This window comes from Alexandromys fortis, unplaced genomic scaffold (genome assembly GCF_014885135.2).
Source record: "Alexandromys fortis isolate MF-2015 unplaced genomic scaffold, M_Fortis_MF-2015_v1.1 scaffold_70, whole genome shotgun sequence".
NCBI classification, from domain to species: Eukaryota; Metazoa; Chordata; class Mammalia; order Rodentia; family Cricetidae; genus Alexandromys; species Alexandromys fortis.
The window spans coordinates 475,026-501,630 of NW_026067955.1; the positions used below are offsets into that span (position 1 = coordinate 475,026).

At 46.7% G+C, this 26,605-nt stretch overlaps 2 protein-coding genes and 1 long non-coding RNA gene across 7 annotated transcripts; 1 reads left to right on the top strand and 2 right to left on the bottom strand.

Moving 5' to 3' along the window:
* Nucleotides 1–35: 35 nt before the first annotated feature.
* Nucleotides 36–8,430, bottom strand: LOC126507550 (uncharacterized). Of its 2 annotated transcripts, XR_007593574.1 has the most exons (4): nt 8,306–8,430; nt 6,246–6,335; nt 5,156–5,896; nt 36–765 (listed from the first exon to the last, which is right to left on the bottom strand). It is a non-coding gene; the product is annotated as an uncharacterized lncRNA (long non-coding RNA). The 2 variants fall into 2 exon arrangements; XR_007593573.1 differs by lacking the exon at nt 36–765 and having other exon boundaries at nt 4,895–5,896.
* On the top strand, nt 8,391–14,369 carry Fam219b (family with sequence similarity 219 member B). 4 transcript variants are annotated; one of them, XR_007593572.1, is made up of 6 exons: nt 8,395–8,711; nt 8,902–8,989; nt 9,618–9,695; nt 10,079–10,127; nt 11,933–12,297; nt 12,878–14,369. XR_007593572.1 is itself a non-coding variant. In XM_050152092.1 (5 exons), exons 1-5 carry the CDS (start codon nt 8,498–8,500, stop codon nt 12,095–12,097), a joined length of 591 nt encoding a protein of 196 aa, XP_050008049.1. In that variant the 5' UTR covers nt 8,392–8,497; the 3' UTR covers nt 12,098–14,369. The 4 variants fall into 4 exon arrangements, 3 of the variants coding, with proteins under 3 accessions (XP_050008050.1, XP_050008049.1, XP_050008048.1); XM_050152092.1 differs by having other exon boundaries at nt 8,392–8,711; nt 11,936–14,369; XM_050152091.1 differs by having other exon boundaries at nt 11,933–14,369.
* Mpi (mannose phosphate isomerase) lies at nt 12,431–23,747 on the bottom strand. The gene is made up of 8 exons (XM_050152071.1): nt 23,685–23,747; nt 23,107–23,234; nt 21,708–21,908; nt 19,977–20,118; nt 19,464–19,646; nt 17,355–17,528; nt 16,123–16,331; nt 12,431–15,896 (listed from the first exon to the last, which is right to left on the bottom strand). Exons 1-8 carry the CDS (start codon nt 23,698–23,700, stop codon nt 15,678–15,680), a joined length of 1,272 nt encoding a protein of 423 aa, XP_050008028.1. The 5' UTR covers nt 23,701–23,747; the 3' UTR covers nt 12,431–15,677.
* Between the last annotated feature and the right edge of the window lie 2,858 nt (nt 23,748–26,605).

Sequence of the window (26,605 nt, forward strand, 5' to 3'; positions counted from 1 at the left end):
ATGAAGAGTGAATTCTGGGAAAACATGGAGGGAAGTGATGCCATCAGCAAAAGAGGAGCTTGGTGTGAAGAAGAGAAAGTGCTATGTGGGCACTTTCTGAAGAGTGAAACTAAAGGGAAGGATTTAAAGTTTGAAGCTGCAAGCTTTCCATGGAGGGTCCTTGGGATATAAATTAGGCTAAAGGTTGACTTGCTGAAATGAGGTGGGTATCTTTATACTATAGCCAGTGGTTTCAACCTCCCTAATGCAAACCAACCTCCCTAATGCTGCCACCTTTAATCCAGTTCTTCATGTTGTGGTGACCCTGTGGGGACCATAAAATTAGTTTTGTTGCTACTTTTTAACTAATTTCGCTACTGTTACGAAATTACAATGTAAATATCTGTGTTTTCCAATGGTGACCCTCTGAAAGAGCTGTTCAACAAACCACGATGGGGTTGCCACCCATAGGTTGAGAATCAACACTAAGAAATAGGTGTTTTCAGGCCAGCAAGATGACTCGGGGGCAAGGTGCTTGCTGTGAAGTACGATGATCTGAGTCAGATCCCCACAGCCCACAATAGGAGAACAAATTCCAAGTTACGCTCACACCAGTGTGCACACGAGCATACACACACACACAATACTGTTAAAAGTAGTTTAGCAGCTGGGCGGTGGTGGCGCAAGCCTTTAATCGCAGCACTCAGGAGGCAGAGGCAGGCGGATCTCTTGCCTGGTCTGCAAGAGCTAGTTCCAGGACTGGCTCCAAAGCAACACAGAGAAATCCTGTCTTGAAAACCAACAAAACTTTGTTTAGCAATATATGATAAGGTACTTTTCTAGCATACTTGAGTCCCTAGGTTCAACTATTAGTATCCATCACCACCCCCAGAAAGCATAATAAGTTTATATTTTTGCAGTCCAGTCCATTGTAGAATATTCCATAATCTGCCTCTCTAACTGTTCATTCATTAAATTTCAGCTAGGCAATTTGGTAAAAATGGTATGCTATTTCAGACATGATAGCACGTCTTTAGTCCCACACTTGAAAGGCAGAGAGACATGTGGATCACTGAGTTCACATATAGTGAGTTCCAGGCCGGACAGAGCTACAAAAACCTTTTTGCTATGTGATATATTAGTTGTTTCCCTCTCAGGAGGGACATGATGATCCTAGCTTTTTGTCTTGATTTTCAAAACAGTTTCTCTGTGTATTCTGGACTGTGTATAGAACTTGCTCTGTAGATCATGCTGGCCTCAAACTCAGGTTTCTGCTTGCCTCTGCCTCCTGATTGCTGAAATTGTTTGCCAAGATGGGCTTGGTGTTGCACTCCTTTAATCCCAGCACTTGGGAGGCAAAGATGTAAATCAACAGTCTTCTGTCAGTTGGTTGGGACAAAGCAGGAGAAATCTGCATGTAGACCCCAGGTGCTGATGAGCGCACTCGGACTTGGTTTTTAGGTGGGCTGAAGCTTAGGAGTCTTGTTCTTTCCAAGGGAATGGATGTTAAGTCACATACAGACGTGGGCAATAAATGGCCATGTAAAGGCTGAGGCAGCCCAAGACAATTTGTAATTAAGCACAAGGCTAGCCTCCCTCAATCACTGAAGTTTAAGACAATCTGTAAATGGTCAGAGCTGGTGCAGCTATGCCTTCTAGTAACTTAGTTCTCAGGCTTTTTTTTTTTTTCTTTTTGGAGACAGGGTCTCACTATGTAGACTAGGTTGGCCTTGAATTGAGAGATGTGGCTGCCTCTGCCTCCTGAATACTAGGATCAAAGGTGTGCACCTACACCCAACTCCAGTTTTTTCATTTTTTTAGATTAACCGCCTGAGTGTATGTGCCTGTTGCCTGTGGAGGTGAGGAGGGTGGGGGCCAGATCTCCTGAAATGGAGTCACAGGTGGCTGTGCGCCCTCCACCTTTTATTTATGTTGTTACTGTTTTGGGACAGTTTTACTATGGAGCCGAAGCTAGTCTTGAACTCCTGGTCCTCTGGCCTCTACCCCCTGAGTGCTGGACTTATAGGCATGTACCACCACATCCAGCTGTGCCATTGTATAAAAGGAGCAACTAATAGCTTCTTTTCAACATGAAAACTGAACATTAAACCGAGTCATGTGTTTCTGGAAGTAGACAATACCAATAGCTAGGCATGGTAGTGCAAACCTGTAATTCCAGTACCTGAGAAACCAAGGATAGAGTATTCTGAATTCAAGGCCAGTCTTGAATCTGCCTAAAAAGAAAACAAGTCCAACAAATAGTAGAAGGGTGGAACTCACCGAAGTAACAGACTCCATTGAGTTTGACTTTTTTTTTTCCTCAAAAAAACTTTAGTCGCAAATCCTTTCTTTTTTCCTACCCATCATTTTTTGCACAGTACTGGCCCACCCTGTGAGCTATGCTAATTGTGGAACAGTCTCATATTTGGCCATTTCTGCAAGGATCTGGAGCTTATTTCCAGCCAGACTAAAGCACATCCCTTGGGGGCTAGAAAAGTCAAGTCTTGACACAGCCTTGTACCCTGCCACACACAGACTCAAGAGTGCACTTTCACCCTGCTTTCTAGCGTCTGAGTTATTTTTGTTACTACAGAATCTTTGTTCTTTTTAAAAGACAAGGACTAACAGACCAGACTTGTCTGGAACTCTGGCCTCCACCTCCAAGTCCTGGGCTTGTACGTGTGTACCTTCATGTCTAGCTTCACGTCATCTTTGTTGTGTTAGAGATATGTAGCCCCTCCCCAAATAAACAAAAGCCATGTGCATTCCAGGCAAGGACTTTACCACCGGCTCTACTTCCAGCCCTAAGATTGTTTTTAAGTGTGGAAACATGCCTGTGGCCAAGGTCTCTGGCAGGAAAAGTGTTCAAAAAAATGGTGGGCCTTGGGTAGGATGCCATGGTAGATCCTTGTTCATTTTATCATTCGTACAGCGACTGCACCTGAATCTACTGCAGTTTCAAGCTACCTACTGTAGCTCCATGGTCACTGCCCTGCCTAGCAGGACTTCTGTGTCCCACCAGAACCATCTCTGCCACTGCCGACCATTTTAACTAAGTCTCTATCCTTCTATTTTATCAATAAAGACTCAGCTGACCTTCCTACTTAGCTAGTGACCAAGAATGAAGTACTCTTTTCCATCATCCCAAACAAAAAAAGACCACCATACTCAAAGACCCTCCCTACTACTTCCTGTGTATATCTCTACTTGTTTTCCTGACTCCCTGTAACTCTCTATAACTACTTCCTGTCAATAGTTGCTGCCTCCACCACTTGACCCAAGGTTTTATTTAATTAATGAAAACTGGGGGATTCACAATGTGATCAAATACTCTGCAATATTGTCTCCTTTTTAGCTAAATAAAAAGGAAAGATTTTAACTATAACTCAGTAAAACTATATACAATAAGGACAACTATCAGATAAAAATTACACTCAAAATGACCAGTCCATTTGTATTTAGCAACTATGGAGAATTATTATCTATTATCTATTCTATCTTGACCAGTCCAAAGTTTTGTACCTTAATCACTTTTTATCATAACTTGTATTACAAGCTAAAAATATCTTTTTAGACCTTAAAACATTTTCTTAGATAAACAAGCTTTTATGCCTATCAACCTTTATAAACTTTACATCTCTTTTGTTTCTTTTTTAAAATTGGTAACAAGGAAAACTGTAAAACTATAACTATCTAGTTTTCAACCCCTCAGAGACCTGAGAAGGATAAAATATTACCTGAATAAACAGGAAGGGCAGAGCAAGCACCTTCCAAAATTAGAGAAATGACAGATACAGCTGGCTACCTGGATAGTCACCCAAGGTTCCTCTGCAATGTTAGGGCATCCATCTTTGGCCTACAGTGTGAAGTGGAATTTTGAAGGATTGGCCTACTTGTCTTGGCAAAGTTTGACAGTCACTTTCTTTTGTGTCCTGCTTGTCCTATTTGGACAGCATACTGTCAGCAGTTGAAGAAAGGGCAGTTTCTTGCCAGTGACTAGCTTTGTTATATTTAAAGCAAACTCCATATGGAGGTTCTTCAATACCCATCATCTTTTTTGAAGTAGATTAGGTGCTACAAGGAGCAGACGTATCTCACTATCATGTTATGAAAACACCTTAAATGCCATATTCTATAGATCTCTGAAGTGTTTGAAGATCATCCGCCTAAAACATATCTCGGTTTGACCTTGAAAACATACCTGACTACAAGTTTGTTACAGATGACTAACTACTAACCTGTATTTCTTAGTTATCCTAAACAGTTTGTATTAGTAGCTTTCAAGAACTAGGACTTTAGGGCTGGAGATATGGCTCAAAGGTTAAGAGAACTGACTGCTGTTCTGGAGGTCCTGAGTTCAATTCCCAGCAACCACATGATGGCTCACAGCCATCTATAATGAGATCTGGTACCCTGAACCCTATATACATAATAAATAAATTAAAAAAAAATAACTAGGACTTTATTATATTACAGAGCTGGAAATTCGGCTTAGTGGTTAAGAGGACCTGGGTTCAACTCCCAGCACCCACATGGCAGCTTGCAACTGTCTGTAACCCCAGTTCCAGGGAATCTTACACCCTCACACCAATGCACATAAAACAAAGGTAAATAAAGTACTAAAAAAATTTTTAAAAAGAAATTTACATTTTTTTTTTTTTTTTGATTTTTGAGACAGGGTTTCTCCGTAGCTTTTTTGGTGCCTGTCCTGGAACTAGCTCTTGTAGACCAGGCTGGCCTCGAACTCACAGAGATCCACCTGCCTCTGAGAACTTTACATTTTTAAAAGAGTTGCTGAAGTATAATACCTTAAACAAGAGTAGAAACATATATACAGTATGTTATAACAAAAATAACCTTAAATGTGTATCAATATACAAAAATTCATACCAATGTAAAATATTTGAGACTAGGAGTTGCTTTTTAGTTTAAAAGTAGATTTAATAATCTACCCTTTTATCCTATAGTTGCTATATCCCCCCTTTTTTCTTTTCATCCCCCATCCCATTTTCAACACTAGATAAGAGAGAAAGAAGGACAGAGGAAAGAAAAAGAACGAAATCTCTGAACCTAACCTTTGCTTAGTTTCCTCCCTGACCATGGCCAGTAACAAATTGCAACCAACCCCCCTAAATTATGACAAATATCCATAACCCATTGAACGACCAATACTCACCCACCCCATTTCTTAGGAATGTGGTCTTTGTGTTCTTAAAATTGCTTCCTGCTATCTGGAGGTGACAGCATCGTAGGGGTCCTTGAGAAAACTGAGGTAATGTTCAAGTCCTGGGAGAGGTAGCTGTATTATTTATTGTCCAGTCTCTGTGTGATGGGAAGGTGTAAAGCTTAACTGAAGCCCTGGCTGGAGCCATCTGTGAGGCTGGCCCATCTCATCTAGCAGCTTTGAAGTTATCCTGGATGCAGATTTTTAAGGAAACAACAATGGAAGCACTCTGAGAGGCTGGATCACCTGGGCTACTTGTCTTCATTGGTATCTGGTTCATTTGTTCTAAAAACATACAAACTTTTAAAGGTAACATACATATCTGCATTAACACAAGTATGGACTATGTGGTATACATAAATTAGCTAAATATGATTCTCTGCTTTATCTTTGAGCAGGTAAAAGGCATCTGTCAACTCCCTAAGTCCGTTTGAACTGCATAATCAAACTGTGATGTAATCTATCCATGCCATGTGAAAGGATGGCATCTAATAATAATTCATGAGAACTCTGTAGCCAACAAGATTTATCCTGTCTCATCCACTCTCAGAGCTCTTCCCATGTAGAGGGATCAGCTATCTTGTAGTTTTTCTTGGTTTCTTCCTTCATGTCTGAAGCCAAGATTTTCAGGAGGGCTCTCCCAGTTAAATCCAATATTTATTAAATTTGAAGGAATTCATAGCTTTTCATTTCCTGTGAAAACAAAAGGGCATAACATCTCTCCCAACACAATACATTTCCTGACTTCCATTCTGAAGTTAAGACAGCCTTAGAATATATAGGCTGGTTTAATTTAGAAGTTTTTTTCCCCCCCAAATCTAATGTTTCTCAGAAGCTGTTGTTTTGCTCATCAGCATTTTAAAAATTTAAAAAGTTAATAAAGCACTGTGTAATCTATCTCTGAGGGGGTCTCTGTTACCCCTTTCTGTTTAATAAGCATATCTTTTAAAGTATGGTTAGATCTTTCTGTAACTGCTTTGTTCTGTAGGATTGTGTGATACACCTGTAATATGTTGTAAAATGCAAAAAACTTTTATTTCACCTTGTTCATCTGCATTCATTAGTCCAACATCAGTCTTTGCCACATCTTCTGCACACCCCAGAGGGCAGGGACCTTCTTTTTGAATTATCTCTAGAAAAAAAAAAGTTGTTTCTAGGAATGCCTTTCCTATAATCCCTTCTGAAATGACCTTGCTTGCCACAGCCAAGACATTTGACAGTGTCTTTTCTTAAAACCTTTAGAGATTACTTCGATTAAAGTTGTATCATAAGTATAAGATCCAATATCAGCTGTATTTCAAATCCATTCGTCTATTGGTGGAGATCTTGCCTTTAGAGGACTGACTATCTTTTTGCATTCAGAGTTGGCATTTTCAAAAGCCAAAGATTTGATTAATATTTGTCTGACTTCTGAATCTGTGCTATTCTATATACAGCTGATGTCAATCTTTGCAAAAAATCAGTGAAGGCTTCTTTTGTGCCTTGAATAATTTTAGCTAATGATCAGAACTCATTTCTAGTCCTTTAACGTTGTTCCAAGCATTTAAGGATGCGAACTGACATAGCAGCAAGGTGTGGTCATCAAATTCAAATTGCATTTGCAATTCAGCATACTGGCCTTCACTTAGCAATTGATTTTAGGAGATATTAATACCTCTTGCCCTATTTTGTTCTTCTATGGCCCTAGTTTCCTCTTTCCACCATACATGCCATTGTAACTAAGGATCAGATTCCAATGTTATTGATGCCAACTCTTTCCAGTCTTGAGGGATAATTCTGTTCTGAGTTGCCCATGAATTTAAAATCAGCCTCACATAGAGTGAATGCATACCATATGAAACATCTTCCATAAGTCTCCTCAAACCTAGTATTTCTATGGGATTACATTTAACTTTTCCATAATAAGGTTGGTTTTGTAATACCTTTGGGCCATCCCTCTTCAATTTCATCATGTGGCAGCACAGAAGGCTCTTGTCTAAATTCCTCTGTCTGTGTCTGAGGATATTGCTTATTTTCATTAATAAGTCTTTCTAAGGCTTATATCTTACCAGTCAAATTTTTCTCATTTTCACTAGTAAGTTTTTCTAAGGCTTGTATTTGGCACAATTAGCAAGCCTTTTTTTCTGTTTGGCGCGCGCGCGCACACACACACACACACACACACACACACACACAAACAACACTGTGACTATTAAGAATAAAATACGAATTACCAGACTGATAATAGTTAAAGTCGGTATTATGTCAGTCCCAGCTAAATCCTTCAACTCCTTATTTATTGTTTCCATTTTCAAGTCATCCTTAGTAGTACTATACAGGGTCTTGATTTCCTGTATTGTTATATTGTCCATCATTAATGCGGGAAAGATTGTATTTTTAAAAATTGTTTAAGTCCTTAAGGACTTCCCAGGTGTCTCACCAAATCTGATGACTTCTCAGTTTTTCAGTCCCTGATGTGATTTCTGTCGTGTGATTGTACCAAACCTTGCTTTATCGTTGGTACAGCGGCTGCTCCTGAATCTACTACTGTTTCAGCTACTGACAGGACTCGCTGTTCAGGCCGAGGTCCACCAGAACCACCTCTGCCACTGCAGCCAAATGTAGTTTTTAACTAAGTCTTTACCTTTCTATTTTACCAATAAAGACTAGGAAGTCAGATGCTGGGGTAAAAATGTGCCAGCTGGCCTTCCTTCTTAGCTGGTGACCAAGCAAAATAGACTCTCTCTTGCTAAAGTAGACCGTTACTCTCATTACTTCCTGTGTGCTTCTCTATTCGTTTTCCTGACTCCCTCTAACTATAACTACTTCCTATCTACTAGTTGCTGGCTCTGCCTCTTGACCCAAGGTTTTTAATTAACGCAAACTCGGGGTTCACAATGTGATCAAATATCCCTCAACGGACCCTGACCCCTTTTCTAGAGAAGGGTGCTGTTGCCCCTTCATTTCAGTCCGACCCCTCCTGTATTACCCCTAAAGGAGAGGCGAAAGAGGCATTCGAGGCACACACCTACCGCCATATATAAATGTCATTTAATTAGACTACAGATTGAATTAAAATCCTCCACATCATCAAGCTTAAATAAACTTCGGGTTTCAGAGTACCTGGAAGGCAGGACCTGGGCTGCCCCGCGCCTGACAGTCGGGGCGGAACCTTGATGCTCGCCCCACTGCAGGCCGCGGGGGAAGGCGCAAAGAGAAGCCCGAGCCGGTGTGCCACCATCTTACTAAAGGAGTGCACGCCCCGCGGTTCGTTCTTTCCACGCCGGCCTGGCCGCTGGCTGGGCGGGGCGGGCCATGGCGGCCTCAGAGCCCCAGGGGCACGCGGTGCGGATGTCCACCCAGGGACCCAGGCCTGGCGCGGCCCCAGACGGCGCGGCAAGAGCTGCAGGACTGCCCTCCGGACGGAGCGGCGGCGCGGCCCTCCGGCTCGGGGAACGCCCGCCGGCCGCTATGGAGAAACGGGGACCATACATGGTGACGCGCGCACCTTCCATTCAGGCTAAGCTTCGTGAGTGTGCCTGGATGCATGAGGGCCTCTGCCGAAGCGGGCTGCTGTGGCCAAGGGTTGGGCCCCAAAGTCCCATGATCTAGTCCCCAGAGGGGAAGGGGTATAAGGTCCAGCCCTCTCCCGCCGCCGAGACCCCGGGAAGCAGCAGAATAGGGAAGACCCGGCTGACCCAGGACCTTTTGACTTCCAGAGAAGCACCGGGACCTGGCCAAGGCCGTTCTACGGAGAAAGGGCATGCTGGGGGCCTTACCGAACCGCCCCGATTCTTCAGGAAAAAGGTCTCAGTGGGCTTCACATCCTCTTTGTCAGAAGCTTCCAAAGAAGGCCTTTAAAAGCCCCCTGCCCCGGAAACAGGGCGCTGAAGTTTAGGGTTGAGTTAGCTAGTCTGCTGACAGGTTCACCTTAAGAATGGGGACTGGAACTACCTCTACTCTTCTTTAAGACCGTGCTAGTATCATGCAATAGGCTTTGAAATAGGATAATTCATTAAGGGAAGAGATGGTGGCTGAAGTCCCAGGAGCGGAGATGAGAATGACCTGTGCAGTGTTTTGGGTTTTGTGCTTGTTTTGTTTTGTTTTTATAGAATGGGACGCTCTCGGAGCTAATAAGACCTCACATAGTATGGCTGTTTGCAGCTGAATGTTGAAACTCAAATGTCAAGGGATTTGCCTAAGCTCCTCTGGTTAAATAAGGTGGAGAAAAGCTGCTTTACCTGCTTCAAAGGAGGGAGATGTATTTTTCTTAGGAGCTATCAGTGGAGTAGAGTGGGTTAGCACATAATTTGAGGAGCCAGAGCCACCTGCATAGAGCATTAGGCTGTGATGGCTGTGGCCGGGTAGAGGGAAGTCTGGAATGGTCTTCCCTGTGAAATGCCTGTGCTTTCTTCCCCTCCCTATCTCTCCCCAGGTCAGTGAAGTTTAACAAGGGCTATACTGCTCTTAGCCAGAGTCCAGATGAAAACCTGGTGTCCCTTGACTCTGACAGGTGAGTAGTTTCCTTGGAAACCGCCGGGGAGTGATTTGGATAGCACTGCAGATTGCTTGGTGCCCTTGCCTGTTGCCTATCTCCTCCAGTGCCCTTCATGCACATTCCGGGCTTTCTCTTCTGAGTGCTGTCCCTTCTAGGGATGGCAGGGCTGGAAGGGTCACCCTGTCCTATGGTGCCTGCACTTTAGTGAGAATGACTGTTTCTGCTGAAGTCAACTGAGGGAGTAGAGCCATCAGTACTCACTGGAGACTCTGGGCTTGAGCTCTATGGTGTGCGGTCTTTGCTTCACAAGTCCTTCAGCCCCCTTGCATGTCCTCCTTGCCATTTGCAGCTGTGCTCCATAGATGTCCCCTGAACTGATTGTCTTCCTCTTCTCCTAGTGATGGGGAGCTGGAATCCAGATACTCCTCCGGGTATTCCTCTGCAGAGGCAAGTCCAGAGCGCCTATCTGTGCAGTGCTAGGCTGCAAGCAGCGTCACAGCGCTGTGCTAGGTTCTAGTCTGTTCTCTAGTCTTCCACTATGCCCTCTTCCCTTAGCAGAGATAGCTGGTGTCTTAGGAGGAGAGCTGTTGAAAATTCAGGAGACTCTATAGCCTCAGGGCTAGACGTGATCTCAAGAGTCCATAATCTAGAAACCCTCTTGATAAATTCCAGCTAAGTGTTTACTAGCTTCTTTGTGCTGGGATGCTTCCTGTGATTGGGTACTCTTTACATCCGAAAAGCATTGCTTGCTGCCCTCCCCCAGCAAACATACAACTCCTTCTTTAGTTAGCTTGTAGGTCTTCCTGTTTCTTGCAGCCTGGACCCACTGGTCATAGGTCTGCCTTCCAATGTCACACAGTAACTCATGTCACCCTATCACCAGGTCAGCAGTCAACCCTCCCTTACCCATCTTCCACTGAGCCTGCTTTCTTTAGTTCGTCTCTGGGCAGTTCTGAGCACACCTCCCGGGCTGGTCTTTTAGACACCTTTCAAGAATGATAAACACAGGGATAAACACAGGTCAGAAAAGTCTCAGCCATGCATAGCTGGCGCATAGGATAGCATGTGCCGGTACAAGCATAAAGAAGCAGAAGTGGGAACATGACTGTACTAGGTCTTTCTTCCTTATTCTCCAAGGAATCTTTGGCTAATTTCTTAATTTTTGCACAGTTTACACAGTGTACCCTCCTTATATGTCTAGACACTAAAATTATTAAAATTAAGAAAATTTGTCAAGTGGTGATGGCACATGCCTTTAATCCCAGCACTTGGAGAGGCAGAGGCAGGTGGATCTCTGTGAGTTCGAGACCAGCCTGGTCTACAGAGTGAGTTCCAGTATAGCCAGAGCTACACAAAAAACCCTTGTCTCAAAAAAAAAAAAAAAAAAAAAAAAGCCACTAAGAAAACTCCACCAAGAATTCCAAGTCTTAAATTTTCCTAGCCTGATTGACATTTTGCCTGCCAGTACCCTGGTGAAATCAGGCTGACTGTTGGACTTAGCAGCTCTGCCAGCAGAGAAGGTAATAGGAACTGGCAGTGCAGACAGAGTTGCTCCCTACCCCTTTCCACTGTACCGCACATACCTTTAATACTCAAGCCCATTTTTCTGTTATCAGCCCCATATTTATTTTTCCTTCCTTTTTATTTATTTATTGGAGATAGTTTCCTCTCTATATGACCTGGTTGTCATACTCACTATGTAGACAGGCAGGCCTTGAACTCACAGATCTGCCTGCCTCTGTCTCCCAAGAGCTGGAACCAAAGGCATGAGCCACCACACAGGACAGCACAGTATTTAATCTTGACAGGGATATCTGGGTTTCCCATGGGAAAAGTCAGTATAATAGTTTTGGGGTGTTTGTTTTTTGAGACAAGGTTTCTCTGTATAACAACCCTGACTGTCCTGGATCTTGCCCTGTAGACCAAGCTGGCATCAAACTCACTGAGATCCATCTGCCTGCTGCCTCTGCCTCCCTGGCTGGGATTAAAGGCATGTGCCACCACTACTCGGCTCAATACAGTGATTTTTTAATGTGAAGCCTGGATAGTTTTCAATAACCCTCTAGGGAGTTTGCTGCTGGAAAGGCACAGCTGGACATAAGTGATGCTTCCTTTGTAATCCAGGATGTGGAGTTGGCCTGGGGCTAGTGGAGCAGGGACAGGAAGCTCAGGAGTGGTGACAGGGACCTGCCTTTGGGCAGCCGCTCTGCATGCTTTGCATCCTGGTTTATAGTTCTCTCCTCTTCCTTTAGCAGGTGAACCAGGATGTGAGCCGGCAGCTGCTGCAGGATGGATATCACCTGGATGAGATTCCAGATGACGAGGACCTGGACCTCATTCCCCCTAAGCCTATTGCCTCTTCCTCATGTTCTTGCTGCTGGTGCTGCCTTGGGGATTCTTCCTGTACCCTCCAGTAGCCATAACCCTCCAGGACGGGCCCTGCTTATCATGAGGCCTACAGAGCCCTAATGGCCTCTCACAGCTCGGTGCACTGGGCACTGCTGCCAGCCTAGAATCACTGGACTCACCGACCTTCTGGGCTGGCCGCTGACCTACAGGCAAGCCCTCGCCTAGTGCTTCTCCTGTCAGAAGCCCCCGCCTGGGTCATAGGCAACAGGTGAAAGTCTGCAGTTCTCTGTTGGGCAGTTTCAGGAAGCCATGTCAGTAAGGGCAGGAGTAGAGACTTTCTGTGGTTCTTATGCTACTGACAAGGATTGCTGAGAACCCATTTGCAGACGTTCTGACTGGTGTTTGTCGGGGTGTTCTGAGAAGGGAAAGAAAGAGCTCCCCTGCCCAGGCTCTGGTGGGTGGTATGGTAGGAGGCAGAAAACAGCACTTTATGGCCTGCAATAGGTATCTGAAAGAATATAACTGAGACCAAGTCATGAAATTCTGTTTTTCTTGTTCCAGCTCTAAGGTCAGTTAACAGGTTTGACCTTGAAGAAAGCACTAAGTGGGTTGTTACTTCAGGTTACATCTGTCTAGTTACAGCAAGGAATATAGCTTAATGATGATGCAGGATTGTGGCTTTCTGAACTTGAAACATCCTACTGGTCCTGCTGCCTGGATGTGTTTAGTAACTGATCAGCCCTTCCCTGGTTAAAAGGAAACTGCTTTGTGTATGTTCATTTATCTGTAGTTCCTTGATTAGTTTTTCTACCTGTTTTATTTTTGTTTGTTTGTTTTTGAATTATTAGTTGGACTGGCTCCTGTGGCTGGCACCAGAAACCTGCAGTTTTGTGATTACCGGCAGAGGGAGCTGCTGGGCAGTAAGTGCCTTTCTGGGTTTAACTTTTTAAGCTTTTGAGTGAGAATAATGTCCTGGTGTAGCTATGTGGCTTTGGCCTACATGGAAATGTTCAGACAGGTTGGGGAGGAGACCTAAGTCTCCTGGACCTCACTTGAGATAGATCAATTTGCAGTGCAAGGGGGACTTCCCTCTTCTAACAAGGTTTATTCCTACGGCACATTCCTCTGCCCCAGCACAGGCTCGCAGGCTGGAGCAACAGCTCAAGCAGATTGCCTAGCATGTGCAATGTCTGGGTTCAAGTCCCACACTGAGGGGGTGAGGGCATGGAGCACAGCTAACCTGGGGGTGAGCATAGCCAACACAGGGATAATTTCTCTTGTGATACCAAGCCTTTCTGGAACTCAGTTTTCCAGGACCCTCTTCCCTACCTTTTACCTTAACCCAGGTGTATGGTGAGACTTGGAGTGGACAGGGTTCCCAGTACAAAGGGCACAACAGTCAGAATTAGGGGTTGGGCACACATGTGACTGTCATGTCCAGTGGCTACTAGAGGTTTATAAGGAATGATGGGCCCTTGTGGCCATTCTACAAGTGGTAGCAGAAAGGATAAGATCAAAAGAAAAGGCCTTCCCTGTTACTTGGCCACAAGCCTGCTAGTACCTGACAGGCTTTTCTTCTCAGGCCACTGAAGACTGAAGCTTGGGTGCTTTTTACTCAGTTGTCTAGCAGCATCCCAGGAGGGAAGATGGGGGCGAAACTAGAGGCCATCTGCTTGGCTTTTGGGACTGGGTTATAGTGGCTGCTTGTGTGCTGCGGTGGGACTCTGCAACCCAACGCAGGCATCTCACATTCTGAGCACCTTATGTAAAGCCTGCAGGGAGGGAGCAGACCGTATCGAGACCTTCTGTAACTGCAGAAATGAAGCACTTGTGGGAAGGGAATAGATGTAGTGCAGTGGAGACAAAGACTTGATGGGATGGCTGTGAGGGCTACAAATGGTTGTGGAACTTAGATGTGGAGCCCTATTTCTGTTGGGATTTGGTTAAGACGGAGTAGTTTGGACATTCGGCAACCCCCAAACCACACCCTCTGGGGTAGTTCTTCCTGTGATCAACATTGATACTTGGCTGGACCAGCTCCTGGAAGGGAAGTGTAGAGCTGGGTGGTCTTACATGAGAAAGCATTACTTTGTGGCAGAAGCTCAGGGATGTGTTGCAGGCGATAATGTTCAGTTGGGAAGGGTAGAAATGGTCCATTGTTAGGGGCTAGATGAAAGTAATATCAATAAAGGCACACTGGTGCCCAGATTCAGAGTGCTGGGTGTCCTGCAGGTGGCAGTCCTGGGAAGGAGTGCATCCATCTGATGTTTACAGACCTCTGCTCTACAGACCTCTTGGCTTATACTTCTACAGCCTGTTATAATAAATGCAATCATGGCAGTTGGTCTGTATTGTGTTGCATTGGGGTTTTTTTGAGGGGTGAGGGGAGTACTTACTTGTCTGTGTAGCTCTGGCTATCCTGGAACTCATATGGGAGCTGGGAACCAAACCTGGGTTCTCTATAAATATTTTTAACTGCTGAGTCATCTCTCTAGCCCCCAATACATAACACTAGCCTGAGCTAAATGAGAACCTCAAAAATACCTAAAAGGGACTAGGGGTGGGTCAGTTGGTAAAGAGATTACTGTGCAAACATGAGAACCTGAGTTTGGATCCCTAACCTCTCTACCACAAGCACCCAAATAAGAAGCCAGCAGTGGTAGTGGCACATACCTGTAATCCCAGTTCTGGGGAGGCTGAGCCACGAGGCTCACTGAGGCTTTCTAGCTAGTCAGCCTAGCTGAACTAGTGCGTTCCAGTGAGAAACTCTTTGTCTCAAAAACAAAAAGGAAAAAAGGTGGCTGACTCTTGAGGAATAACATTGAGCTACATGTGCACATACATAAACATGTGCACATACATAAACATGTGCAAACACCAGAAGCCATAATACAGCCGAGACAGAAGCACAACTTCAAAACCAACCTTTGCAACATGGCAAGACAATCTCCAAACAGGTTCACTAGAAGCAGGGCCACAGCCTGCCTGCAAGCTGTGCAGCTAGGCGAGGCTGGCTTCCTCTCCTACCCCTTCCTATAAAAGGGTTCTGGAATCCAGCCTGCCCACCCCCAGGAAGTTGTATGAAGCAGAATTAAAACCAAAATTGGACAACATCAGAGAACTCTTTCCGCCCACATCAGGGGCAGGAATACCGAAGTCTGACTGCTCTTTAGTCTGTATCCTCAACACAAGTGATCTTTAATTACTTTGACAGAGCTGGAGGGAGTAAGAGCATTAGTCTTCTGGCCTGTCCCTTCCCTCTCTGCAGCTGAGAGAGCAGGCAGTCCCAGGGCAAGAAGCCTGTTCTTAAGACATCGCCTCATCTGTCATTCAGATGGATGCTGACCTAATGCTGGGTCATGCATGTTTTGTTAGCCTAATGCCTTAGCTGGGGCACAGCTGTTGCCTCCTGAATGGACACATCTGACTCAGAGGTAGTAAGGAGTGTTGAGAGTACCGTGGAGTGGTAGGTCTCAGTCTTCACACAGACCCCTCATCCTGGAGATGGTCAACCTGGGCATGCTCTGGAGTCACTAAAGCCACGCTCACTACTCTACCATTCCAGCATGCACCAAAGAGTCACAACAGGGACCGGGGTTGGAGCTGGCCAGGATATGGTGACAGGCAGAGAGGGTAGAAGACTGTCCTCTACAACAGACAGCAGGCCCGGAAGATGAGCAGATCCTTGGGCACGGTAAGCTTCAGCGAGACACTCTCATTGGCCCCAATGAAGAGCACTCCACCACGCTGCAAAGGGATTTCTGCTTGAACTGTAGGTGTGGTAGCTGTCACTGTCCCTTGGACCATGAGAAGGATGCTGGCAGAGTCTACTGCCAAGACCCTGTATTCAGTGACAGAGCCAGGGACCTGGTAGAGAGAAGTGATACAAGAGTTTACACTCTGCCCCTGGGTTCCAGAGCACCTCAAGAGCAGCTCTCGTCACCATGGAGACCCACATCTGGTCCCTGGCAGAGAAGTAGATGGCCTCTGTGGCTGCCCATACTAGGTTGCTTGATAGGAAATCCAGCCCCAAGTATACCCCTGTAGGTTTGACATGCTACACAAAGGATACCCACCTGGCCCACGTACTCACCTCCATCTTCATAACAGTGAAGTCCGGCACAGGGGGGTCATAGATAGAGAGATAGGGGTCATCTTGACTCCGTGTTGGGGCAAACAGCCTGTCCTTGCTGGGGCTAGGTGTGTAGTTAAGCATTTCACACAGGGTTGGCACATCAATGAATTTGGGCGTCAGGCCAGCACGCACAGTATTGTCTGAACATGCCATGCACTCCACACAGTCTGAGGACAGATAAATGTCATGTGCTAAGAGGGGCTCTCCAGGGCTGGGCCTCCTAACTTAGGCCATACGCATGCCCTATAAATTAGGTAAAAATGTGTGAAGAGAATTGTAGGAGAATATGATGAAGGTAATAGGCATCAAAATTATGTTAACCCCCATGTTAACATGACTTCTCTTACACTTCTACAACAGAATCCTGTGAGTGGATAAGCTGTCAACAGTCAGATGGGACACCAGTTAGACCTGGTGGCTTATGCCTATAATCACAGCACTCGCAAGGCTGAATGAAGTAGAAGGGCTGCCACGAGTTTGAGGCCAGCCTGGGCTACAGAGTGAGACCCTGTCTCAAAATAAGAAAAGCAACAAAAAGGGTGGTCAAAGTGGGTAAAACCACTTGCCATGCAAACATGAGGACCTGAGTTCAAATGCCAAAGCCACATATTAAAACTGGTGTATAGTATGGGGCTGAAGAGATGGCTCAGTGCTTAAGAGCACTGGCTGCTCTTCCAGAGGTCCTGAGTTAGATTTTCAGCAACTGCATGGTGGCTCCCATCATCTATGGTGTGATCTTTATTCCTCTTCTGGAATAAAGGCATACATTTAGATAGAGCACTTGTATACATAAAATAAATAATAAAATCTTTTTTTAAAAAATATTTATTTATTTATTATGTATACAATATTCTGTCCGTGTGTATGTCTGCAGGCCAGAAGAGGGCACCAGACCTCATTACAGATGGTTGTGAGCCACCATGTGGTTGCTGGGAATTGAACTCAGGACCTTTGGAAGAGCAGGCAATGCTCTTAACCACTGAGCCATCTCTCCAGCCCCTGCTAGCACATTTTAAGCAATGTCTACCATCCGGCTGGCAGCCACCATCCACATTGGCTCAACCACCCTTGGAGTCAGAGGCTGGCCTGTGCTTACAGAAGGCCTCACCAACCATCCTCTCTTTCATCCACACAAAGAAACAAGGTCCACAGGGGATAGCAGTGGAGCATACGACTGAAATGGGGCTCACCTCCCTTCAGATAGGCATGGGGCACATTGGCCTCCAGAAACATGGCTTCCCCCGGCTTCAAGTTGAGCAGGTTCAGGAAGTAAATGGCGAAACATCCGATATCACCTGGGTACTGCTGGTGCAGCTGCAGCAAGAGCTTCCCACAAATGTCGTCCATGCTGTTTCCGGCAGATACTGAGGGTCACAGAGCATCCCAAGGCCACTAAGACACATGTGGTAGTCACGGCTTCACCCTGATGAGGGAGTCTTAGGAACAGTCCCTGCCCCGGGCCTCTCCTAAAATCTTTGATATTCAGTCATCCTTGGCCTTTCTGCTCACAAAAATGCCATCTCTCGCCTCAACCATCTGCATGCCTAGCCTGGCTACAGCAGCTGGGTGGGCATTGTGGTGCACAGCCATCATCCTAGCACCAAAGCAGAAGAATCACCATGAGTGAAGGGTAGTCTGGGCCTTCACTAACACAGCCTGGACTGCTGAGTCAGACCCTGTCTCACATGGTACAGGCTAGGGACGCAGCTCAGTTGGTAGGGTGCTTGCTTACCCAGCATGCATGAAGCCCTAGGCTTGGTCCTGGATCCACAAGAACACAGACATGACAACTCGTGCCTGTAATCCCAGCACCACCCGAGAAGTAGGAGCAGGAGTGTCAGGATGTACCTAATGAGTCTAAGGCTGGCTTTGGTTATGAGAAACCTTGTTTCAAAGAGAGGTGGGAGATAAAATTGTATGAGAAATACTTACAAGGCAGATACCACAAGTATCTCCAGTTCAGATTTTGACAAAAACATCTCCAGACAATTGCCCCCTCAAAGAGTCTCCTGGTTAGGGACCACTCACTGCTCTTGAGCTCAAAATCTATTTTAGATCAATGGATAACCCCTAACCTTCATGAAGAGTGCCAAACTCCCTATTGGCCAAGAACTCCCCCTTTGTTAGCACTGAAAGTCCCATGTCTCAGGAAATCTGCCCATCTTAGGCGAACTGGGATGGCTGTACCGCAGAGAGCACAAGGCACAATGTGCTGTGGGCCAAAATGTACCCTGGAGACTGACCAAGGGAAGATGAGCTCAGCCTGGGCTACAAACATGAGGGAGGTTTTTGGAAGGGCAGGTGCAGGGGCAGAGTGAGCTGAGTTTCCTCAGCATGCAAAGGAGAGAGGAGTGTATTCAGGGTGTGCAGGACCCACAATAAAGGAAGCAGGTTCCAAGGGGAGGGTGGCTTAGTCTTCACACAGAGACTTGCTCAATGGCTGTTCTGCTAAACACTGGGACAAACATGAAGGTCTATGGCCTAGAGAACCCAGTTTTAACAGGTGAGCACATGACGCTAAGGGGTCACTGCATACCTGGGTATCAGAAGAGAGGTCAGGGTTCTCCAAGAGCATGTGAGCAGATCAGACCCTCAAAGCCACAGCACAAAACCAGAGGCTATGCTCAGGGAGGCTCTGGCTGCGGCGCTAAGGTAACACAGCAGGGACTTAGGGAAAGACTGACCCAGAAGCAGGTTCTGTGGCGGCCTGGGAAAGGAGCTGGCCTATCAGAAGAGGAGCTAGGACCTCAACAAGTGCCTCGGACGCTCCTGACTCTATCAGCCTGGCTGCTTTCTCAGTGTCTGTTGACTCCTCAGGACAACAGTAACACAACCACGCCCACCACGGTCACATCCTGAATCCTGTTAGCACAAGGAGGGGGCTTTAAGGAAGAATTAAATTAAAAGCACAAAGCTCAAGTCCTCTAGAGCAGAGTGCGCTCCTTGGTCCTTTCCTAATCCTCAGTCCCCCAAATGCTAGTCTGTCCCCCAGGAAGCAGCTGGAGGGCTGGGAAGAATCTGGAAGTGCCTGGGTAGGGCATTGGTAGAATCCGCTAGGCCAGGGCACTTTCAGCCACCTGGAGAAACCTTTTAGAAGGTAGCACTCGACCTGGGGCCTCACTCCACAAAGGCTGGGAAAGGAATGGTAGCAGCGGATCTTAGCGCCCATCTAAGTTTGGCCCCTTTTAGGTTCCACTTGGGGAATGGGGCTGGGAACCCTGTATCCATGGCCTCATCTATGCCTCTCTCAGGAGTCCGGGGTAGGACACTGCACCCACCCAGGCCTCTGCCACACCCACCTTGCTGGGAGATGCGCTTCACCAACAGGTTAAGCTGCTCCACCACCACCTTCTTCTCACTCTTCATCAGGTGGGAGAAGCAATTCCTCAGAGCAGCGGCCACAGCCCCAGGATCTCTGCTCACGCTCTGCTTCAGCTGTGCTGTGGCCTCCTCTCCAATCAGGGACTGGAACTCAGGCACCTCTGCAGAGTGGCCAGGCCAAGGGGATGTTAGAGAAAAGATAAGACAAAACACTGAGAAGTGAGGGCCTCCCACCACATCCCTAACCAAAGCCCCGGCGATGCTACAGAAACCCCGCCTTGGAAACATGTGTCCACCCCCAGCCTTCAGCAACCACACCTGAGCCTGGTCTCACTATTTAGCCCACTGCCCCCAAAAACTGCCTCATGAGGCCAAAATCCATTTAGCTCCTATGATAATAAGCCTGTGCTCTCTGTCTGTTTCTCCTTTGGTCCACGTTCATCCCAGACAGAGCCAGTACGCATGTCCTCAGCATCCCTGCCCAGCCTTACTCTTCAGGAAGGTCACAATCTCCTCCACTGGCCGGAAACCACACAAGCCCTGGAAGGAGGTGAGGGCGATGGCCATTTCGGGCTTGTGGTTGTTATCCGGGTAGTGCTGTGGAGCCTGGAGGTGCAGCTTCTGTGCCAGCTCCTGTGGGTGAAAAGTGGAGGAGGACAGTCGGAAACCAGCGTTCACCAGCAGGATTATGGTCTCTGCAGCCCCTGCTGCCCACCTGCCCCAGCTGCCAGATGGCAGTGGCTTCTTACCTCTGACAATGAACCCAGCCAAGGCATCATGCGGAAACTAGGGGTTCAGTCAACCCAGGGTAGAGAAATGAGCCAAACAAATCCAGGGGAGAGCTGGGATAGACTTACGAGACCCAGCCTGTGGCTCAGGAACTCCAAACAACAGGCATGAACTGTGTGACTTGGGTAAATGATTTTTGGAGAGGCAGAGCTAGGAGTGTCTAGAGTGTTAGGGCACCCTTAGCTGCATGCTGAGCTTGAAGCCAGCTGGGGCTTCACAAGACCTGTCTTCAAAAACTCCAAAATTAGGGACTGGAGAGATGGCTCAGTAGTGAAGAGCGCTTGGTGCTCTGGCAGAGGACTTGGGTTCCTTCCCTAGCACCCACATGGTGGGCTCACAACCATTTGAATCTCCAGTTCCAGGCATCTGATGCCCTCTTACTTCCAAAGGCACCAAGCATGCATGTGGTGTACTTACATACATGGAGGCAAACACTCATACACATGAAATAAAATAATCTTTAAAAATTAAAAAAAAAAAAGGCCGGGCGGTGGTGGCACACGCCTTTAATCCCAGCACTCAGGAGGCAGAGGCAGGCGGATCTCTGAGAGTTCAAGGCCAGCCTGGTCTACAAGAGCTAGTTCTGGGCACCAAAGCTACAGAGAAACCCTGTCTCGAAAAATCAAAAAAAAAAAAAAAAGTCAGGCAGTGGTGGTACACACCTTTAGTCCCAGCACTTGGGAGGCAGAGCCAAGAGGACCTCTGAGTTTAAGGCCAGCCTGGTCTACAGAGAGAGATCCAGGGCTACACAGAAAAACACTGTTTCAAAACCCAAACGAACAAAAAAAAGTTTTTTAAAAAAGGGGTTGTGTTGGAGCTATAGCCCAGTGGTTAAGGGTACTGGTTGCTCTTCCAGAAGACCTGGGTTCAATTCCCAGTACCCACATGGTAGTTCATGAATATCTATAAATTCAATCTCAGAGGACCCAATGCCCTCTTCTGGTCTCCCTGCACACTAGATTCATGTAGTACACAGGCCTACATGCAGGCAAAACACTCATACACATAAAATAAAAATAAATAAGTATTAAGAGTTTAGACAGACTGCTCAAACTAGGTTGGGTCTTGTTTTAAGAAAATTACACAGCAGGGTGTAGCTAAAGCAACAGCTGGGGTGCCTGCCCATCCTGGAATTCTGGTATTGACAGACAGGTGGGGAAATGGCAAATATGAACAGACCTAGGCTGGGGGAGGGCAAGCCAAGGATGAACTTGGAGGAGCTCTCTTAGCATAGGCCAGTCAGCTGTCCACTTAGACATAGCTTCTGTATGTGTCACCAGCATTTGCCCCTGAGCAGCCAAACTGGATTAGTAAGGCTTGGATTTAGCCCTGAGCTAGAGCCCAGTACAGGCAGGGTGAACGCAGCAGTAAAATCTACGGGTAGGCCCACCAAAACCGTCCTCCCCCGACCTCTGCACCCTCTGCTCCTCTACCTTGTTAGGGTGTGCCTGGATAGACAGGGCTGTTTCCACAGAGAGCACTTTGAAGAGGAAGGGCAGCTTGCCATTAAAGGTGTCTTTGACCTTTGGGCCTAAGCAGTCCTGGTTGTCGGCAATCCACTGGCCTAATGTCTTCTGGGAAATACGGTTGTCAAGGATCCTGGCATCTCCCCGGGGATGCGTCCCCATCCACAGCTAGAAGGACAGGAAAGTTGAGAAAGAAGGAAGCAGCTGACACCCTGTATGTACGAGGCATGTATCAGTACGGTGGTTTATAGGTTCTGGGGATCAAACCCGGGGCTTCACATATGTCCAATGGGGAGAGTGACACTTGAATGTCTCTGAAGGCATGAGTCTCAATGGCAGCTCTGTGGAGGGTTAACATTCGTTTATTTCAGTCTCAAAAGGCAAAACTCCCCTATGCTGTGACCCTTCCCTTCTCAATAAAAGGAATGAATTTAAGATTAATAAAAAAGAAAAAAATTAGGGAGGTGGAGAAATGGCACAATGGTTAAGAGATCTTGCCGTTCTTCCAAAGCATCCACCCGTCGGTTTCCAGAACCCACATCAAGTAGGGCTCACAACCTCCAGGGGATCCAATGCACAGGCACCTGCACTCACATGCACCTACCCAAATGCAGACATACACACCTATACATGATTAAAAATAATAAAAATAACTTTTTATAAAAATAAATTTTAAAGAGAAAAGTTAATCGAAGTTAAACATTTATTTTTGGCTAGGAGTGGTGTTGTATGTCTGTAATCCAGACACTTAGGACGTAGAGGCAGGGGGATTGGGAGTTCGAAGTCATTCTCAACTCCACACCAAGTTTGAGGCCAGCTTAGGCACCCTGAGACAGTTTCCAAAAAAAAAAAAAAAAAAAAATCAAAACAAATGAAGACTCAGTAAGGGCTGAGAGCTGTTCTGGAAAGAAGGGTAACACTAGGGTGTAAAAAATCCCAGATGCTGGGCATGGTGGTGCACGCCTTTATTTAGTCCCAGCACTAGGAAAGCAGAGGCAGACAGGCAGAGGCAGGCGATCTCTGAGTTCAAGGCCAGCTTAGCCCACAGAGTGCTTTCCAGGACAGCCAGGACTACATAGAGAAACCCTGTCTCAGAAAAAAAAAAAAAAAAATCACAGTCGTCTTATCTTCCTTTGTATGAGACTGAGACTTGATACAGAGACCAGGCAGATCCTCCTAACTCAGCTCCCCAGTTCTGTGATAACAGTGGTCTCAGCTCTCTTTGTGCACTGACTGGTCCGAGAACCAAGAGAACACCTTTTATGGGCTGCAGAGATTTCGTCCCAACTCTCCATATGGCTTGTCTCAGCCCCTTGGGTCTCACTTAGGGGAGAGGGGACTGATGTGCATGCAGCTGGGGTCTTACCTCTGCATACGGCTTGTCCTCTGAGATCTGGGCCAGTGGGTCACTGCTAGCCAGCAGGCATGCCACTTCGCTGTTGGAGCCCATCTTCCCCCAGGCATACTGCTGCACCACACAGGAAAGTGGGAACACTGGGGACACAGACATAAGATCAGCTTCCGCTCTACTCTTCAGACCTGACCCTAGTGCTGGGAAACCAGGAACGAGAGGGGGATTCTAACTGAGGGCAGTCACACAACAGTCTTTGAGTTGTGGGATGACACCCCTCTCTTCTGCAGTTCTCAATGTTCCCATCTGTAAGACGGGCAGATACGGATCTTGTCTGCCACGGGGAAGAATTGAGTTCAGTTGATGGGAAGGGAAAAGGAACTAACTACTTGTCTCTGCAGTCAGTCAGTCCCGGAGTGATCCAAACGCACCCAGGGGCACTAGTCTCTTCGACCCCCCCGTAGCAATCCCCACTCCAGATCCCCTCCTCTGCCCGGCATCCACGGGAATGGTCGCGACCTGCAAGGTCCTGACAGGATTAGTCCCCAGGACGCGACCACCACCAAGGTAATCAGCACCGGGCAACGGCTCACCTCGCTGACTCGCCATCCTAGCTCCCGGAGACCCGGCTTCAGGCACGTAAGCCCTTCCCAGCAGCCTCCGCTGCTCTGCGCGCAGAGCTTCACGGGAAATGTAGTTCACAGAGTCCACCACCTCCTGCAGTCAGGATCCCCTGTTGCCCAAAAGTATTGTTCCTAATCCTTGGTCCAAACGTTCCTGTCTTCCAACTCCTTTTATCTGTACGAAAGTATTGAGAACTCGCTAAGTATCACAGACTGTTCCAAGGATACACCAGAGAACAAGATAACGCTACTTTTGTGCTTTTTCAGGTTTCTAGTCTAGAGAAGGGAAGTAATTAAATAAATTTTAACGGTGTGTCTAAAGGCAATAAATAACCAGACGTAGTAGCACACCCCTTTAATTCCAGTACTTGGGAAACCGAGGCAGGATTGTCTTGAGTTCGGGATCAGCCTGAGGCACATGCTGAAACCCTATCAGAAACAGGTCATTTGGGTAAGCCCCAATAAGAAGGAGAGATTTTAGGAAAAGTGAAGAGTGTTCCTGGCAGAAGAAAGAACTAGCAAGATCCGCTAATGCTGGAATTTGTGCCTACATTTTACACAATAGCAAAAAAGGTCAACACGCAGGACAAAGGGACACACACACACACACACACACACACACACACACACAGAGGGAGAGAAGGGAAAGGAGTCAGCAAAATGGAAAGGCGAAGAGTAGGGGCTCATATGTTATCATGAGCACTTCAGGTTTTCCTCTGAGTACCCAGTAGTTAGAAGGTTATTGGCGCGATGAAACTATGAATATGATGGGGATGAAGATGTCTCGCGCACCCCCTTCACTCACTCCTCCAGACTTCCATTTTTTTTACTCCGTAGAATGAGGATAGTAAGAGAGATTTGCCAACTTTATCAGAGGAGATTGTAAAGTCGTCAGTGCTCTGTGTTCCGCTGACCCTCCCATCCTAGGTGTCTCCAGAACCCAGCCCTCCTAAGTCTGAGGTGCTCATAAGCTTTGGCAGGAGGGGAAGGCACCAGGAACCCTGCACAGGAGAGGCTGGGGATGGACTTCTGCTGTGAAGTCATCTTGTCATATCCTCTGTAGAAAGTCTCCGGCATCCAAACCTCCTTAGCAGCCTAGCAGGAGGGCAGCCAGCTGTCAAAGCTCCTGGGAACGTGGGAGAGGGGTTAAAGACCTGGGAGGGCTCTCAAACAGTCCCAAGCATTGCAAACACAGCACTGGCAGGTCTTGCCCACTCTCCTTCCCACTCCCTTGCTAAATCATCAGATGACATTCTTAAAGCCTCCAAGGTCCTTATCCCTAACTCATTCCTGAGACTGACCACCAAGTCCCAACTATCAAAACATTGAGGTCCAGCAACCAAAATTCATTATTTGGCTTCACTGACTATAATGTCCAATCAGGACTTACCAACTTACATTAGCACAGATGGGGGAGCTGATTTGCACAGTTTCTACCACATATGTCCAAGGAAAGGGGAGCCATTTCTCAAACTTTCTTTCCTGGGTGTGGCTATCAACTCCTCCTGGAGTCCTCTTGTTTATATAAATCAAACTGTATTTCAAAGGAAGCTTTCTTATATACTAATTAGTAAAATGGAAAGCAGAAACATCATGTCCTTGGCAGCTCAAATGCCTCCTACCTGGAGTACGTTCTCCTTCCCTCACCCCTGTTCCCCAAGCCATACTAATTTGCCGGGCTAAGAATCAGAACAGGAGTGGGGCATGGTCAGCAGTTAGGAGGCAAAGGCAGGCAGGTCTCTATGATTTCCAAGCTAGCTTGGGCTACATAGTGAGACTGTCTCAAAAGAGCCAGAGAGAGAGAGAGAGAAAGAGAGAGAGAGAGAGAGAGAGAGAGAGAGAGAGAGAGAGAGAGAGAGAGAGAGAGAGAGAGAGACAGGAATAAAGAGACAGTTCCATAAAAATAACATTGCTCTTGCAGAGAACCCAGGCTCTGTTCTCAGCACCTACATGGCAGCTCATAACAGACTGTCACTCCAGTTTCAGGGGTTCTGACTCCTTCTGGCTTCCGCAGGACCACACACACACACATGGTGCACAGACACACATGCAGGCAAAACAGTAAGTAGCACATAGAATTAAAAAAAGAATTAGATGCAGGAGTTCAGGAAGCACTTCCATTGTCACTGCCAGAGAAACCAGATTCAGAATCACTTCCACCGAGCATCATTTGCAGAAGAAAGAAAAAAAAATGTGATTGTTGAGACAGAATGCCCCCATCCCTGCTGTCCACCCACACACAAGAAAATGATCTGTAAGGGAAACCGGAGTGCCTGGGGAACCTAGAGTCTGCCACCACTCCTCTTGCTGGTCTGACTCTTGAAGGACAGCGTATACTGTGCTATTCAGGGATATTCTCTCTCTCTCTCTCTCTCTCTCTCTCTCTCTCTCTCTCTCTCTCTCTCTCCCTCCCTCCCTCCCTGCTACCATGTCTAACTCGGCTTCCCATCTCTTTGTAGAGTTTTTGTTGTTTACTTTGAGATGGGGTCTCCGTATGTAGCTCTGGCTGGCCTAGAGTTCAGAGAACCACCTTCATCTGCCTCCTGGGTGCTGGGATTAAAGATGTGCGCCACCACACTCAGCTTCCTGCCAGTACCTGCTGAGAGTTCAAACTGAGACAGCAGCTGCTCTCATTCTTGTTAAGCTACATACTGTTTAAACCCTTTCCAAGAATTCTCCTTTTATGGTTGAGATATTGTAGCCAATAAATCTTTTAGCTTCACTTGCTTTAAACTTTTGTTTTGTTTTGTTTTTGTTTTTTTGAGACAGGTTTTTCTGTGTAGCTTTTGGGAGCCTGTCCTGCAACTAGCTTTGTAGACCAGGCTGGCCTCGAACTCACAGAGATCTGCCTGCCTCTGCCTCCTGAGTACTGGGACTAAAGGCGTGTGCTA

Bases quoted from the DNA above. Each gene is read 5' to 3' on its own strand.
- Fam219b (XM_050152091.1), top strand. From the start codon at position 8,498: ATGGCGGCCTCAGAGCCCCAGGGGCACGCGGTGCGGATGTCCACCCAG. The intron at 8,712-8,901 runs GTGAGTGTGCCT...TTTGACTTCCAG, and splicing joins TTCCATTCAGGCTAAGCTTC to AGAAGCACCGGGACCTGGCC. The intron at 10,128-11,932 runs GCAAGTCCAGAG...CTCTTCCTTTAG, and splicing joins CCGGGTATTCCTCTGCAGAG to CAGGTGAACCAGGATGTGAG.
- Mpi (XM_050152071.1), bottom strand. The intron at 20,119-21,707 runs GTAGAGGAGCAG...TTTCACCCACAG, and splicing joins TCCAGGCACACCCTAACAAG to GAGCTGGCACAGAAGCTGCA. The intron at 19,647-19,976 runs GTAAGGCTGGGC...GCCACTCTGCAG, and splicing joins GATTGTGACCTTCCTGAAGA to AGGTGCCTGAGTTCCAGTCC.